General features: G+C 38.9%; 1 protein-coding gene across 4 annotated transcripts in view; it reads left to right on the forward strand.

Moving 5' to 3' along the window:
- LOC150084832 (2-oxoadipate dehydrogenase complex component E1) overlaps positions 1-13,899 on the forward strand; it is a 608,625-nt gene that overhangs the window by 461,638 nt on the left and 133,088 nt on the right. For all 4 annotated transcript variants that reach the window (XM_090376637.1, XM_090376633.1, XM_090376636.1 and 1 more), the window contains one exon: positions 3,286-3,387. In XM_090376637.1, the coding sequence (XP_090232763.1) occupies positions 3,286-3,387 (102 nt within the window). The remainder of the gene's footprint in view (positions 1-3,285; positions 3,388-13,899) is intronic.

Here is a 13,899-nt window from a genome sequence, read left to right on the forward strand (position 1 = left end):
TAACAATAAAAATATGTAAACAGGTATAAAAGGTCGATTTAGAGTGAGAACAAGTTTAATGATTTTAGATAACTAAAAACAGATGACACGTGGTCATTGGCCAATAAAATCTAACTGGATGTATAAGGCTGTCAGATGACTAAAAGCAGTAAAATATAGAACACATTTGTATCTATATTTTACTGCTTGGATAAAATATGTCATATAATTAAAAAAGTATCACAGTTCTCACACATAGGTGAGTCATCTGCCCTCAGCAGAAATGAGTGAGTAAGATGGCTGTCCTATGCAGTAAGCTTCCTACAGTAAGTACACAATTAGCAATTGTGTACTTACTGTAGGAAGGAAAAGAATGAACCACATTGGGTCACATAATATGAATGACATAACTATTGATGATCCTGTTCAGACTGCTGACAAACTGAATAAATATTTTGCATATATTCATGCAGGAAGAATTAGTTTTTTTTTTTTTTTTTTTGTGTTTTTTTAAATGATTTTTTTGATAATTGAGAAGAAAGTGGAAGAGAAATTGTTGAACCTAAAAGTAAATAAGTCATCTTGGACTGATGGAATCTCTCCAATTATATTACAAGCAGCAGTAAAAGGAGGAAGGAAACCTCTTTTGCTGCTTTTGCTTTTGGCCATAATTGAGAGCAGCCTTAATTTAATAGACCCTGTAGACTGGAGTTGTCCAAATGTCTTCCCTATTCACAAAAAGGATCGGCGGGCATGTGAGTGAGTAATTACAGACCTGTAAGCTTGACTTCCATTTCAGGGACATGGTTAAAGAAGTAATGCAGGATCATCATGATAGGAATGCAGTTATACAGCAATTGAAGCATGAATTTGTTAAGGAAAGATCTTGTCTAACCAATCTAATTAGCTACTCTGACAGAGTTACAAAGGAACTGAGTGGGGGAAAAAATAATTTTAACATTGTATACTTAGATTTCAGTAAAGCTTTTGATACTATTCCACTCAAATTACTGCTGTACAAATTGGAGCAGTATGGCATAGTGGGCAAGTTACGGCTGTGGATAAAGTGCTGGTTGAATGTTAGGAAACAGAGTGGTTATTAATAGCCACTGCTCTTCATAGATTAATGTTATTAGCGGAACCCTCGAGGTTCAGTGCTAGGCCTGTTGTTATTTTCTATATTTATTAATGATATTCTTGTCAAAGTTTTTTTTTTTATTGTCTAAGTTTGCAGATGATGCAAAAGTTGATAGGGTGGTTAATGACAGGAATTAAAGGTGTGCTACTACAACAAGACCTAGAAGAATTATGCAGGTGGGCTGGGAAGTGGCAATTTAACATTGATTAATGCAAGGTACTGCTTATGGGCAACAGTATTCCCAGAATAACATACCTTTAGGGTGGCACTACACCGAATTTGGTGGAGAATGAGAGACTTATAGGGTTATTGTACAGTTCAACATGAAATGCTCTGAGCAGTGCAGACAGTCTGTTAAGACAGCCCATGGGGTTTTTTGTTAATGATATACAGGCATTTCACCAGTGGGTACAAGAAGGTGATTATCCTATTCAAGGACAAAAAAAGAGTATTACTGCTGAGCTTTTTTTTTTTTTAATATTTCCATGTAATGGAAACAACACAGCCCAGAGATGGTACTCTCCCTCATTTTAGAAAGCAGTAATGTTTTAACTAATATAAAGATTAATATCAATTTTCAAAGAAAATAAATGCACAGAATGACAACTCCAACTTGCATTGCCAAAGTTCAAAAAATTTACAAAAACACCAACCACCCCTGTTAACAATTTAACAAAGTTGTCTGTCAACAACAATTATTAAAGACCAATGAGAGAGGAGTACAGAGAAATGTCATGAACATCACAATATATTGATAGATGATTGTAACAACATTTCATCTTAAATGTTTTTATGTACAGTGGAGGTATGGCCATACATGTAAATGCCATTGTCTAAAAAAATAAAATAAATAATAAATTAATAAATTTGATAAACTGTGCATTTCATTTAACAGCTACTACACCTACCAGGAGGAATTATGGCAATTTAAAGTGCTGGTTGTCAAAAATAAATGCTTACATGAAATGCTACTAATGAATATAAGCATATGTTGCAGGGGGGCTGATATGATAATATATTATAATAATTTATTATAGAAATTTAGTGAGGTCTTTTCAAGTGAGGTTTAATTAGCTGGGCTCTAGTTAGATCTGAGTTGGCTTGGTACCGATTCTAATAATTCCAACCCCACCCTTAAGCAGAAAAAAATCGATTTACTACATGAGCAATTCTTGCAGATACTGACCAAAAGTAGAAATAAAAACTTAAAAAGCCAGGTACTATGGTATGTCCCTACATGCCGATTCAGAAAGTATCAAAAATAGCAATACTGAATAAGTAAATGAAAAATTTGTTTTGTTTTTATAAATTTGCACTTTGTCATAAACCTAGTAAAAAGAAATGTTTCTCATAACTTTCTTATAACTTCTAAAAAGTTCCTGTTGAGATGTAGCATCTCAACAGGCACTTTTGGAGTTTTTCACTTCTGAAATTTCTTCTAGTCATTGTAATCATTTTTCTGTACTTCAGTATCTCATATGTAGGTGGACTTTATGTTTAAAAATATAATTTCTCCAATTTATTGTTGCTCATTTTGATAAACTCTAAGCTGCCATAGAGAGATATACCATTCTACCTGGCTCTTTTAAGTTTTCGTTTGTACATGGTTAGTATCTGCAAGAATTCCCAATGTGTCTATCCTCTAAAATAGCTTCTTAAGTAATAGAATTGCTAATGAATAGCATTATAAATGAATAGCATTGCTCAAATTGAAAAATGTTTAACAACTAGAATGCTAATATTTGGCAACAAAACCAAATTAATTGTCTGGTTTTTATAAGAAGTTTATCCAGCACATGCAAACATTAACACCAGTTCTCATTGGTTCTGACATTTGGATACAGTGATTAATTAGGAATGTGCTCAAACTTATAATCAACAATGATCAGCTCAACATTTTGGAAAAAAAATTTTGAAAGCTTAATAACTAGAACATTTCGGACTAAATTTAAAGTTGTAAACTGATCAACTAGTGTGATCTCCCAGTGCCCTCTATCTAAGTTTTAGCACTAATTATCATTAATGTAATACTTCAACATATACACATTGCAAATTTCATTCCAATATGACAGAAATTTATTGGTCAAGCCTGAAGGTTTTGGAATCATCCTGGTATATGTTTTACTTGTATAAGCTTCACTTGACTAATTCTAGCTATTCATTTTTAGATGTGTGATAGCAAAGAAGATGCTGTTGATGGAGATAATGTAAACTGGGAGATAGCTAATCCAACAACTCCAGCTCAATATTTTCATCTTCTGAGAAGGCAGGTAAAGGAAAATAAACAGTAGATTTTTTTTTCATAATAATATGAAATAGAATAAAAATACATGCATGTGCAATTACTAGTAATAATAAAGAAAAAAAGCAAAAAAAAATTATATTAAAAACATTAATTTATATTGTAAGATATAAACATACAGAAAAAATTTAGCTTATAAAGTGATTTCTATGCTAATTATTTAACACAAGAAAAGTAGAACAAGTATTAAATGAAAACAAAGGACTTAAATCAGCAGCCATGAGCAGTAATACAGAAAGACAAATGATACTGAAACTGAAGAATGGTGATGGTGTACTTATAAATAGGAGAGAAGTCATAATTCAGATAGCAGAAGACTACTATAGAGAATTATACAAGGAGCGAGGGAATGATGCCAGCAGTGGGGAAGATGGAACACAAATTAGTAACACATGAGAGTTTGAAGGACAGGGGATGCCCTCGAAAGATCTAAATTGAGGGGCCCATCAAGCTCTCAGCTGCCCACATCAACGCCAGAGCTTGCACTTGGTCATCACGCAACACAGCGGCAACCCCCCAAAGCAGAATGCGCTGGTCCCACAGGAACTAGTAGTTGTTGGTGACTCTATTGTCAGGGAAATGGCAAACATGCTTTCTAAAAAGGATAGGTGGAACAGGACCAGGGTATGTCTGCCAGGGGCAAAGGTTGATGACGTTGTAGAGCGGATATCATCTTTTAAGGGCACAAAAGGTGATATTGTTGTACACGTTTGCACTAATGATATTAAGAGTAGGAGATCAGCAGAATTACTTAACAAGTACAGGTCACTGTTAAACAAAAGCCGAGAATTAGGGTTGAATTTGAAAGTGTCTGCAATTCTGCCCAGACACGATAGAAGGGAGTATATGATGAGAGCCTTGTCGATCAATTCGGCCCTGGAAAGAATGTGCAAGGCTCAAGGGGTAGAATTTTTTTCAGCCTGGACTGTACTTGTTAACAGGAGAGACTGCTTCTATAGGGATGGGACTTAAATAGAAAGGGTGCAAGAATATTTGCTGATGCTATCGAGGCAGTGTTAGGTGGGTCGGAAAACTGATAGATTGGAGGGATACAAGGACTTTTTTATTTATTTATTTTTTATGTAAACCCCAAACACGAAAGGTATTAGAACCTATAGTACTTAGTATCGTGCTTGGGTATGAGGTTAAGAAGACGAAAGAAGATATTTGTTGACATTGGACTTGAACTTCTGTAGATTGTAATTTTCAGGAAATACGTATGAAGGAAGGCTGTTCCAGAAAACGGCAGTTGAATGAATAAATGAGGAAGATGAAAAGTTGGTTCTGCTGGTTTGAAGTTGGACAGTAAATGGATGTTGGCTGGTGGCGGCACGTGTTCGGACTGTTTTGAAAGAGAGAGCAGGAATTATAGAAGCCAATTCAGAAGAACAGTGCCCATGGAAATATCTGTAGAAGAGGCATGCAGCAGAAACAGTGCGTCTATGAGAAAGCGAGTGGAGAGACTCTGTTAGAGATGAATCATTAATTAACCTAACTGCCCTCTTCTGAATGGAATCAAGAAGCCTGAGAGAGGTTTTGGGGGCACCACCCCAGATGTGGGAACGATATTCCATGCCAGGGCGAATTTGCGATTTATACAGAGTGAGCAGCTGTTTGGAAGAAAAGTAACGCCGAGAGCGAAAGAGAAAACCAAGTTTTTTAGATGCAGAGGAAGCAATATTTGTAATGTGCTTGTGCCAAGAGAGAGTAGAAGTCAGGGTAATCCCCAAAAGAGATATATCATTTTGCCTAGAAATCGGAGTGTCACTAAAGATAAGCATAGGAGTAGAAGAATCCTTTTTGCGAGATATAAGACAAGACTGAGTTTTAGAAGGGTTGAAATCAACTAATTTGTCTTTGCCCCACTGGAGAATTACCTGAAGATCGGCATTTAAGGAATTGGTAGCAGATTTTCGAGAAGTTGAAACTGATTGAGCAGGACAAGGTTTCTCAAAATGGAAAGTTGAATGCAATGTGCTATCATCGGCAAAACTATGGATAGGATTTCCAGTCAATGGAAGAAGGTCATTGATATACAAGAGGAAAAGGGTGGGGGAAAGAACTGAACCTTGGGGGACACCGGCATTAGTGGAGAAGTTAGAAGACAGAGAGCCATCTACCATCACTGTCAGTGAGCGATCAGAGAGAAAACTGGATAACCAATTACTAAAAACAGTTGGCAAACCATAAGATGGAAGCTTGTTTAGAAGACCTTTATGCCAAACACGATCAAAAGCCTTTGAGATGTCAAGAGCAACTACTTGTGTTTCACCGAACCTTTCCATTGAATTAGTCCATAAATGGGTAACATATGCCAGAATATCTCCAGTGGATCGACACTGACAGAATCCATACTGGCGATCGTTGATCAGACGGAAGGTTTCTAGGTAGTTTAAGAGTTGGCAGTTAATTGATTTCTCCATTACTTTAGAAAGAGTAGAAGTAATTGCAATGGGACGATAATTGGATGGGAGGGATTTGTCACCCTTTTTAGGAACTGGCTGGATATGAGCAAATTTCCAAGCAGAAGGAAAAACACCTTTGGAATAAGAAAGTGAAAAAAGGCGGCAAAGAATAGGAGTAAGTTCAGGAGCACAGGTTTTGAGAACAAGTGGAGAAATACCATCAGGACCTGGAGCTTTCTTAGCATCAAGATTCATCAAAATCCTTCTGATATCCTTTTGAAGGAAGACCACAGGAGGCATTGAATGGAGCGTGTTGGGAATGGTGGGAGGTGTTTTACCAAGATCATTAATACATGAGCTGGAAGAAAAATGGGATGCTAGCAGGTCAGCTTTATCCTTGGCTGAAGTGGCAACAGAACCATCTGGTTTGGACAGAGGTGGGAGCAAAGATGGGCAAAAGTTGCGGCCAATACCTTTGGCAAGAGACCAGAATGGCCGGCTACCATTAGGGCAAGAAGCAAGTTTTCTACTCTTAGCCTGTTCAAACTCTAGTTTGGACTGATTAATAACTGCTTTACAATTGTTGCGAGCTTTGGTGTAGGCAGAAAATGAAACTGAAGAATTAGAAACAAGCCAATTACGATATGCAACATTCTTCTCTTGGACAGCCTTAGCACATTTATTGGAAAACCAAGGTTTAGATAGAGGACGAGATTTTAAAGTGGAGTGTGGGATAAGGGATTCCATTCCTACAAGAATAATTTCACTGACACGATCTGAGCAAACGTTGACATCAGAAGTTTTGAAACCGTAATCCGCCCAAGGAAAAGAAGAAAAGAAGTCTCGCAGGTCATCCCATTTTGCATTCTTGTAATGCCAAACAACACGTGGTTGGGAATAGCCATGAGATAAAGGTTCCATTGGAGAAGAGACAATCACCAAGTTGTGATCTGAAGTGCCTAAAGGACCTCTCACTTCAACCGTGTACTTAGAAGGGTTGTTTGTGAGAAAAAGATCAAGCGTATTGGCTGTATGATTAGGATTGTCTGGTATTCTTGTAGGTAAATGAACAATCTGTGCTAGGTCATTAGTAATTGCAAAAGCCTCAGCATCTCGACCTGCTGGGTCGGTGTAACTAGAAAACGGAAGCCAGCTGGAGTTGTGAACATTAAAATCACGAAGGAAAATTACTTCACTGTTAGGAAAGTTGGACTGGAGAAAGTCAAGTTGCAAAGAGAGGAAGTCAAAGAACTCAAAGTCATTTCGAGGTTGGCATTCGAGGTGAGCGGACGCGCTTAGACAGGGCTCCTCAGTTAAGTGGTTTACTTTTGGATAGTGCTTTTAAATATTTGATTTATTTAGATATTGTTGGATTATTTTGTTATAGGTTTTCCTGTAACTGTTTGATTTTAATAATATTATAGATATAATTTTTTAAAGTTACTTTCATTGATATTTATTTAATTTTATAATGGTAGTTACGAGATCTGCCTTAAACACGTCACAGGGTATCGTGACTCACACGGAAATAGCAGATGGCGATTTACGGGTGAGTCATGATTTAATCCGTTGTGGAACCTGTGGAATGTTTTCCAAGGTCGACCTGGTGACTAATCCTAGCTCACCTGGGGATTCTTTTCTTTGTGATCGATGTAAGGAGTGCACCGATCTTAAATTACAATTTGGTGCACTGAGGGAACAATTTGAGTCCCTGAAAAAACGAGTGCTTGCCCTCGAAAATAATGCATCTGGGAGCTCGTCAGGGACTCAAAACTCCAGCAATCTACCAAGTGATGCACACCCGATTCGAGCCTCAAAACAAAAAAACCAAGTGCAAACTACTCTGGTTAAAAAGGACATTGTATTATTAGGAGACTCCATTGTCAGGGAAACGGGGATTATTTTTTGTAATAAAGATTAGGTGGAGGAGAACCAGGGTATGTCTGCCGGGAGCAACTATTGATGATGTCACCAACAGACTGTCAGATTTTAAAGGGGGTAAAGAAAATATTATTATTCATGTGGGGACAAACGATATTAAACGTACACGATCTGACGATTTGTTGGAAAAATACAGAACCATGCTGAGGAAATGTCGCGAGCTAGGCCATAATGTCTATGTGTCTGCAATTCTGCCCAGACACGATAGGAGGGATTATATGTTAAGAGCCTTGTGGATTAACTCAAGACTTGAAGGAATCTGCAAGGCTTTAGGGGGTAAATTTCTATCAGCATGGCCCACACTTGTAGGTAGAAGGAATTTGTTTTGTAGAGACGGGATACACTTAAACAAAGGTGGTGCAAAAGTTTTTGCCAGTATTATTGAGGATACCTTAAAGGTTCAGGGAAACTGCTAGTTAGGGGGGATGTGGGTAATACTGACACACGTTTATCTGATAATATTGGTCAAAGTAACTCTTGCACATACCTCAAGAGTTCTTATCTGTTACCCCAACTGGACGTATTATCTAGATGTTCTGCGGGCACAAACGTTTCTCGTGGGCGGGTAGCTAATGCCAGGGAAGAGAGCCTAAAAAACTTCAAGGGTTGTGTTAGGGTTGTTAAATATACAAGAACAGTAAATCTTAATTGTTTATACAGTAACGTTAGAAGTGTCGTCAATAAAATGAGCGAATTCGAACTGCTGGTTAAAACAAGTAACGCGGACATAATAGGGCTTACAGAGACGTGGTGCCACCCGGAAATTGGGGATGATGAGTTTCAGTACGGCTTGTATAATGTATTTAGGAAGGATAGGTTAGATAGAAGGGGTGGTGGGGTAATGCTTCTTCTCAGAAGCAGCCTGAGTGCGATGATAGCTTTCCCGGATTCAGACGTTTCACATGCTAGTATAGAGTCTGTATGGTGTGAGATAGTTGGAAACAAAGGTATAATGCGAGTAGGAGTAATCTACAGACCAGGTGATTGTGAAGATTATGACAAAAGCCTCTACATGCAAATGGAATGGGCAAGTAAGCGTCAATGCCTTATTATGGGTGATTTCAATCTGCCTCTAATTGATTGGAGTAAATGGGAAGGAAACTCGACATGGGGAACAAAATTTTTAAATCAACTAGATGACTGTTATTTGTATCAACATGTCAGGGAAAATACTAGAGAAAAGAGTATCCTAGACCTCATCATCACACTTGAATCAGATGACATAACAGGGCTGACAGTAGAGGAACCAGTAGCAGGAAGTGATCACGGAGTTCTACGGTGGATGATGACGAGAGAGGTAGCAGAAGTAAAAGGCAAAGGAATAGGTTTTAATTTCAGAAAAGGAAATTACGATGCCTTAAGGTACTACATGGCCTCTATTAACTGGGTAGATATCGCGCAGAGAATGAATACAATTGAACTGTGGTACGCTTTTAAAACATTAATCACAGATGCCTTGAATGCGTATATACCATTAAAAAAATACTCCACGAGGAGGGTTCCAAGTTGGATGACTAGTGAAGTTGCCGCATTACTTGAGCAGAAAAAGGTGGCATGGAAAGGTTACAGAACAACAAAAAGTACTGAAGCCTATAACAGCTACAAGGTGATGTGTAATAGAGCCACAGAAAAGGTTCGACAGGCAAAGGCAGTTTATGAGAAATCACTAGCAAACAGAGCAAAGAGGGGGGGATAAAGAATTCTTCACATATATAAATGCGAAGAAGAGCAGGACAAACCAGATCGGACCTTTATATAAGGGAAAGGGGATAGTAATAAATACACCAGCTGCCGTTGCAGATGAACTCAACAGTTATTTTGCATCGATATTTACAAATGAAAAGCCTTTTGTGGCAAAGGGAAATTGTGGGAGCGAAGTTAAAAAATATGTAATTAATGATATTGAAATTTCGCAAGATTATTTAATGAAAAAACTTTCGAGCCTACAGACCAGTAAGGCTCCTGGAGTTGATGGAATATACCCTATAATCTTAAGAGAGGCGGCAAGCGAGTGCATTGAACCATTGAGGCTAATTATGCGAGCATCATTAGACTCTGGGGAGATTCCCTTGGATTGGAAAAGTGCAAATGTATCTCCCATACATAAGGGTGGCTCTAAAAGTGAAGTTGGAAATTATCGACCTGTCAGTCTGACTTCAGTAGTAGGGAAAATCATGGAGGCAATGATCAAGGGTGGAATTCAGGATCATTTGGATCGAATTGAAATTCTCAAGGATACTCAGCATGGTTTCGTAAAGGGAAAATCATGTTTAACAAATCTGGTTCGCTATTTCGAAAGGGTTACTCACGAGCTGGATTTAGGGAATAATTTCGACATTGTTTATTTATATTTCAGCAAAGCTTTTGACTCAGTCCCACATGAGCGGTTGCTTTATAAGCTGGAACAGGTTGGAATCACTGGGAAAATCCTTAGATGGATAGAAGGATGGCTTCAGGGCAGGAGGCAGAGGGTTGTGATAAATGGCTATTCCTCAGATTGGGTTGATGTAAGAAGTGGGGTTCCCCAAGGATCAGTATTAGGACCACTGTTGTTTTTAATTTTCATAAACGACATTGATGAAGGGATAGAGGGCGTGATGTCTAAATTTGCAGATGATGTTAAAATTGGGAGAGTAGTTAATGATCACTGTCAAGCTGAGCTTCTTCAGAGAGACCTAGATAGACTTCAGGAATGGTCAGAAAAATGGCAGCTGTGCTTTAATCCAACAAAGTGTAAGGTATTACACCTGGGAAACAGTAATCCCAAAAAAACTTATTCACTTGGTGGAGTTCAACTAAACCCAGTACTGGAGGAAAGGGACTTGGGTGTTACGATACGGTCAGACATGAAATTCTCTGAGCATTGTAAACAGGTTGCAAGGAAGGCCCATGGTGTCCTATCAATGATCTATCGAACTTTTGCAAGTAGAGATAGGGACGTGATAATCCCATTATATAAGGCTTATGTTAGACCACACTTGGAATACTGTGTTCAAGTATGGAGACCGCACCTGAAGAAAGACATCGAGCTTCTTGAAAGGGTGCAAAGAAGGGTAACTCGCCTGGTGAGATCGGCAAAAGGGCGTCCTTATGAAGAAAGACTTCGAATATGTGGGTTGCAGAGTTTGGAAACTAGACACCTTAGAGGAGATTTGATTGAGGTGTTTAAGGCTCTGAGAGGCATCAGTAAAATGAATGAGGACAAAATTTTCAAGATTATAAATGATGCTAGAACTAGGGGACATAAATTCAAGTTACGGGGGGAAATGTTTAGATTGGATTGCAGGAAGTTCTATTTTAGCCAGCGAGTTATAAATTACTGGAATAAGTTGCCTTCATGGGTGGTAGAGGCCGACAGTTTGGGGAAATTCAAAGGTCATCTGGATAGTACTTTCGGGTAAGGGAAGCACATAGGATGATAGGTTTAATTTCCTTTTTATTTATTTTTTATTTTATTAATTATTATTATTTAGTTATTTATTTTTTTGTTTTTATCATTGTTTTGTTCGGATTTATTTTTTTTAATTTTTTTTTTTTTTTTTTTTTTTTGGCTGGTGCAGCATAAGCCATAGGCTTTCTTGCACCATGCGGCCGTTACTAATACTAATACTAATACTAACTCCAAGTGATTAGTGGAGTCGGGAGAATGGTAGAGACAACAGATGAATTTGACACAATGAGGTAGAGAGATTTTAAGCCAGAGAAGATCAAAGAGAGGAGATTCCAAATTGCCAAGTCTCTGACAGGGAATATCAGAACGGACATATGCACAAGTACCACCTTTGAGGCGAAAGGAATCATACAGCATCTGAGATGAGCAGTAGATGAATTAACCGATAACTGAGATTCTGTCAGAAAGAGTACATGGGGTTTGGCAGACTGCAAGTGGAAATGGACATCGTTGAGATTAGAACTGAGACCACGTATATTTGTGAAATGAATTAGGAAGTCCTTGGGAGGTTTAGATCTTTTCGCAAGATAAGCTTGCTCTATTAGTTTGACAATTCATGGTGTATTCAATAGTAAGAAAAAGTAGGTGGGACATGCTGTATGAAGTAATGAAATTTTTGGATATGGCTCCCTCCCTCCAGACTCCCTCCACTCACTATCTGGCAGAGTAGAGGTAGCAAGATTATACACTAGGTGATCCGGAAGCTTCCTAGAGAGTTACCAATAGGTTCAGTCCGGTGTACTAACTAGCGGCCGGCCTGCGAACACCGTTTTAGAGCTGTACCCTCGAAATGTAAGGAATATTGGATCTCGCCATGACGTTCATCATAAACTCAAAAGTCATCAATCATACTGCATGCTGGAAGAGATAGGGAAGGGTTGACCGGAACTTAGCTCTAGAGACTAAACATGCGTTCCACCACTTCAAGCCTCCAATAAGCAAAGTGGTGTTATTTCACCGGTTGATGAGAGTCATCTACCACCTAGTACTGCCTGGTAACATAGAGGGGCCCCTGCTTACGTTGGTTCATACCTGGGTGGTCACCCACCATGTACTAGTGCATGGAGGTTATACCCAGGATTACTAACAGTCCCACCATCGGGAAGGTGCAAGCAGAGGATTTGGCTGTCACAGACCGTCCTGACTTCGCCGAAATTGGGTCCACTTGACTTGAGTGTCACCCGAATATCAGTTCCATCAGCGTTTTAGACTCCCAGGTAGCAAGCACAGCTTGTCTGGCATATCTGAGAGAATGTCTGTGACAACCTCAAGGACCAAACTAATAGTTGAACAGTAGCCGTAGGCAGAGGTGAAGGTGTTTCTTGCACAACTTCTATTAGAATAAGTAGCGACCTGGAACGTGGGGTGGGGGGGTTTCAGGGACGGATGGCAGTCATCCTGAAATAGGTGGGTATATGAGATGTGTTAGGGTAACTAGGAATTGGAGTAGGAGCATGTATGCTTGCATGTATACCAATGCTAGAAGTATAATAAATAAATTTGATCAATTTGAAGTGTTGGTCAAGACATCAAAGGCAGATATTGTTGGTTGTTGTTGTTGTTTGTTTGGTAGTTGTTGGCGCATCGGCTTCTGTGGCCATAGTGCACCTCCCAAGGTTTTTGCAGTACTTTGATCCAAGCCCGAGGCGGGAATCGAACCCGCGACCTTTGGGTTGCCAGGCAGGCACTTTACCCACCTGGCTAGCCCGGTCGGCTGCAGATATTGTTGGGATAGCAGAGACATGGTGTCACACAGATATAAGGAATGCTGAACTGGAATTTGGTGAGTACAATGTGTACAGAAAGGATAGACAGGATAGAAAGGGAGGAGGTGTTAAGCTGTTAATTAAGAAAACCATAAAATCAAAAGAAGTGCATCCAGTTGATATAGATGAACAGTGCACTGTTGAATCAGTTTGGTGTGACATAAGCACTGCAAAAGCAAAAATAACAGTAGGAGTGTGTTATAGGCCTAATGACTCGAATGAGTACAATGAACAGTTGTACAGAGAAATAGAGTGGGCTAGTAAATCGGAATGTCTTATAATGGGGGATTTTAACTTCCCAGATATAGACTGGAACTTATGGGTTGGTCACTCGCACACTAGTAAGACTTTTGTGGATTTATTGGATGATTGTTTTCTGCAGCAGCATGTTTGAGAGGCAACCAGAGAAAGTAATACTCTTGATCTGGTTATCAGCAGTGATCATTCGTGTATTAAGAATTTGCAGATAAAGGAACCACTAGGTGGCAGTGATCACAGTGTACTGATGTGGGATTTACTTAAAGTTTTAATTACCATCATCAGGGGTAAAGGAAAGGGTTTTTGCTTCCGTAAAGGTGAGTACAGTGGTCTCCTACAGTTTTTAAATTCTGTACAGTGGGATCAACTGACGATGTTACCAACAGTAAATTCTAAGTGGGAAGCATTCAAGGAATTAATCGTGGATGCTACTAAAAGTTTCATACCTATTAAGAAATATTGTTCAAGGTTTAGGCCTAAATGGTTATCAAACGAACTAATGAGACTCGTAACAGAGAAGAAAAATGCATGGAATGCATATAAATTATCAAGCGACTCAGAAGCCTATGCCAGATATAAGCTAGTCTGTAATCAGTTCACAAAGGAGGTTAGGCAGGTGAAGGCAGATTACGAGAAATCCTTGGCAAAAGATGCTAAGA

Source organism: Mastigoproctus giganteus, chromosome 6 (assembly GCF_048544385.1).
Source record: "Mastigoproctus giganteus isolate SK-2022 chromosome 6, ASM4854438v1, whole genome shotgun sequence".
Lineage (NCBI taxonomy): Eukaryota > Metazoa > Arthropoda > Arachnida > Uropygi > Thelyphonidae > Mastigoproctus > Mastigoproctus giganteus.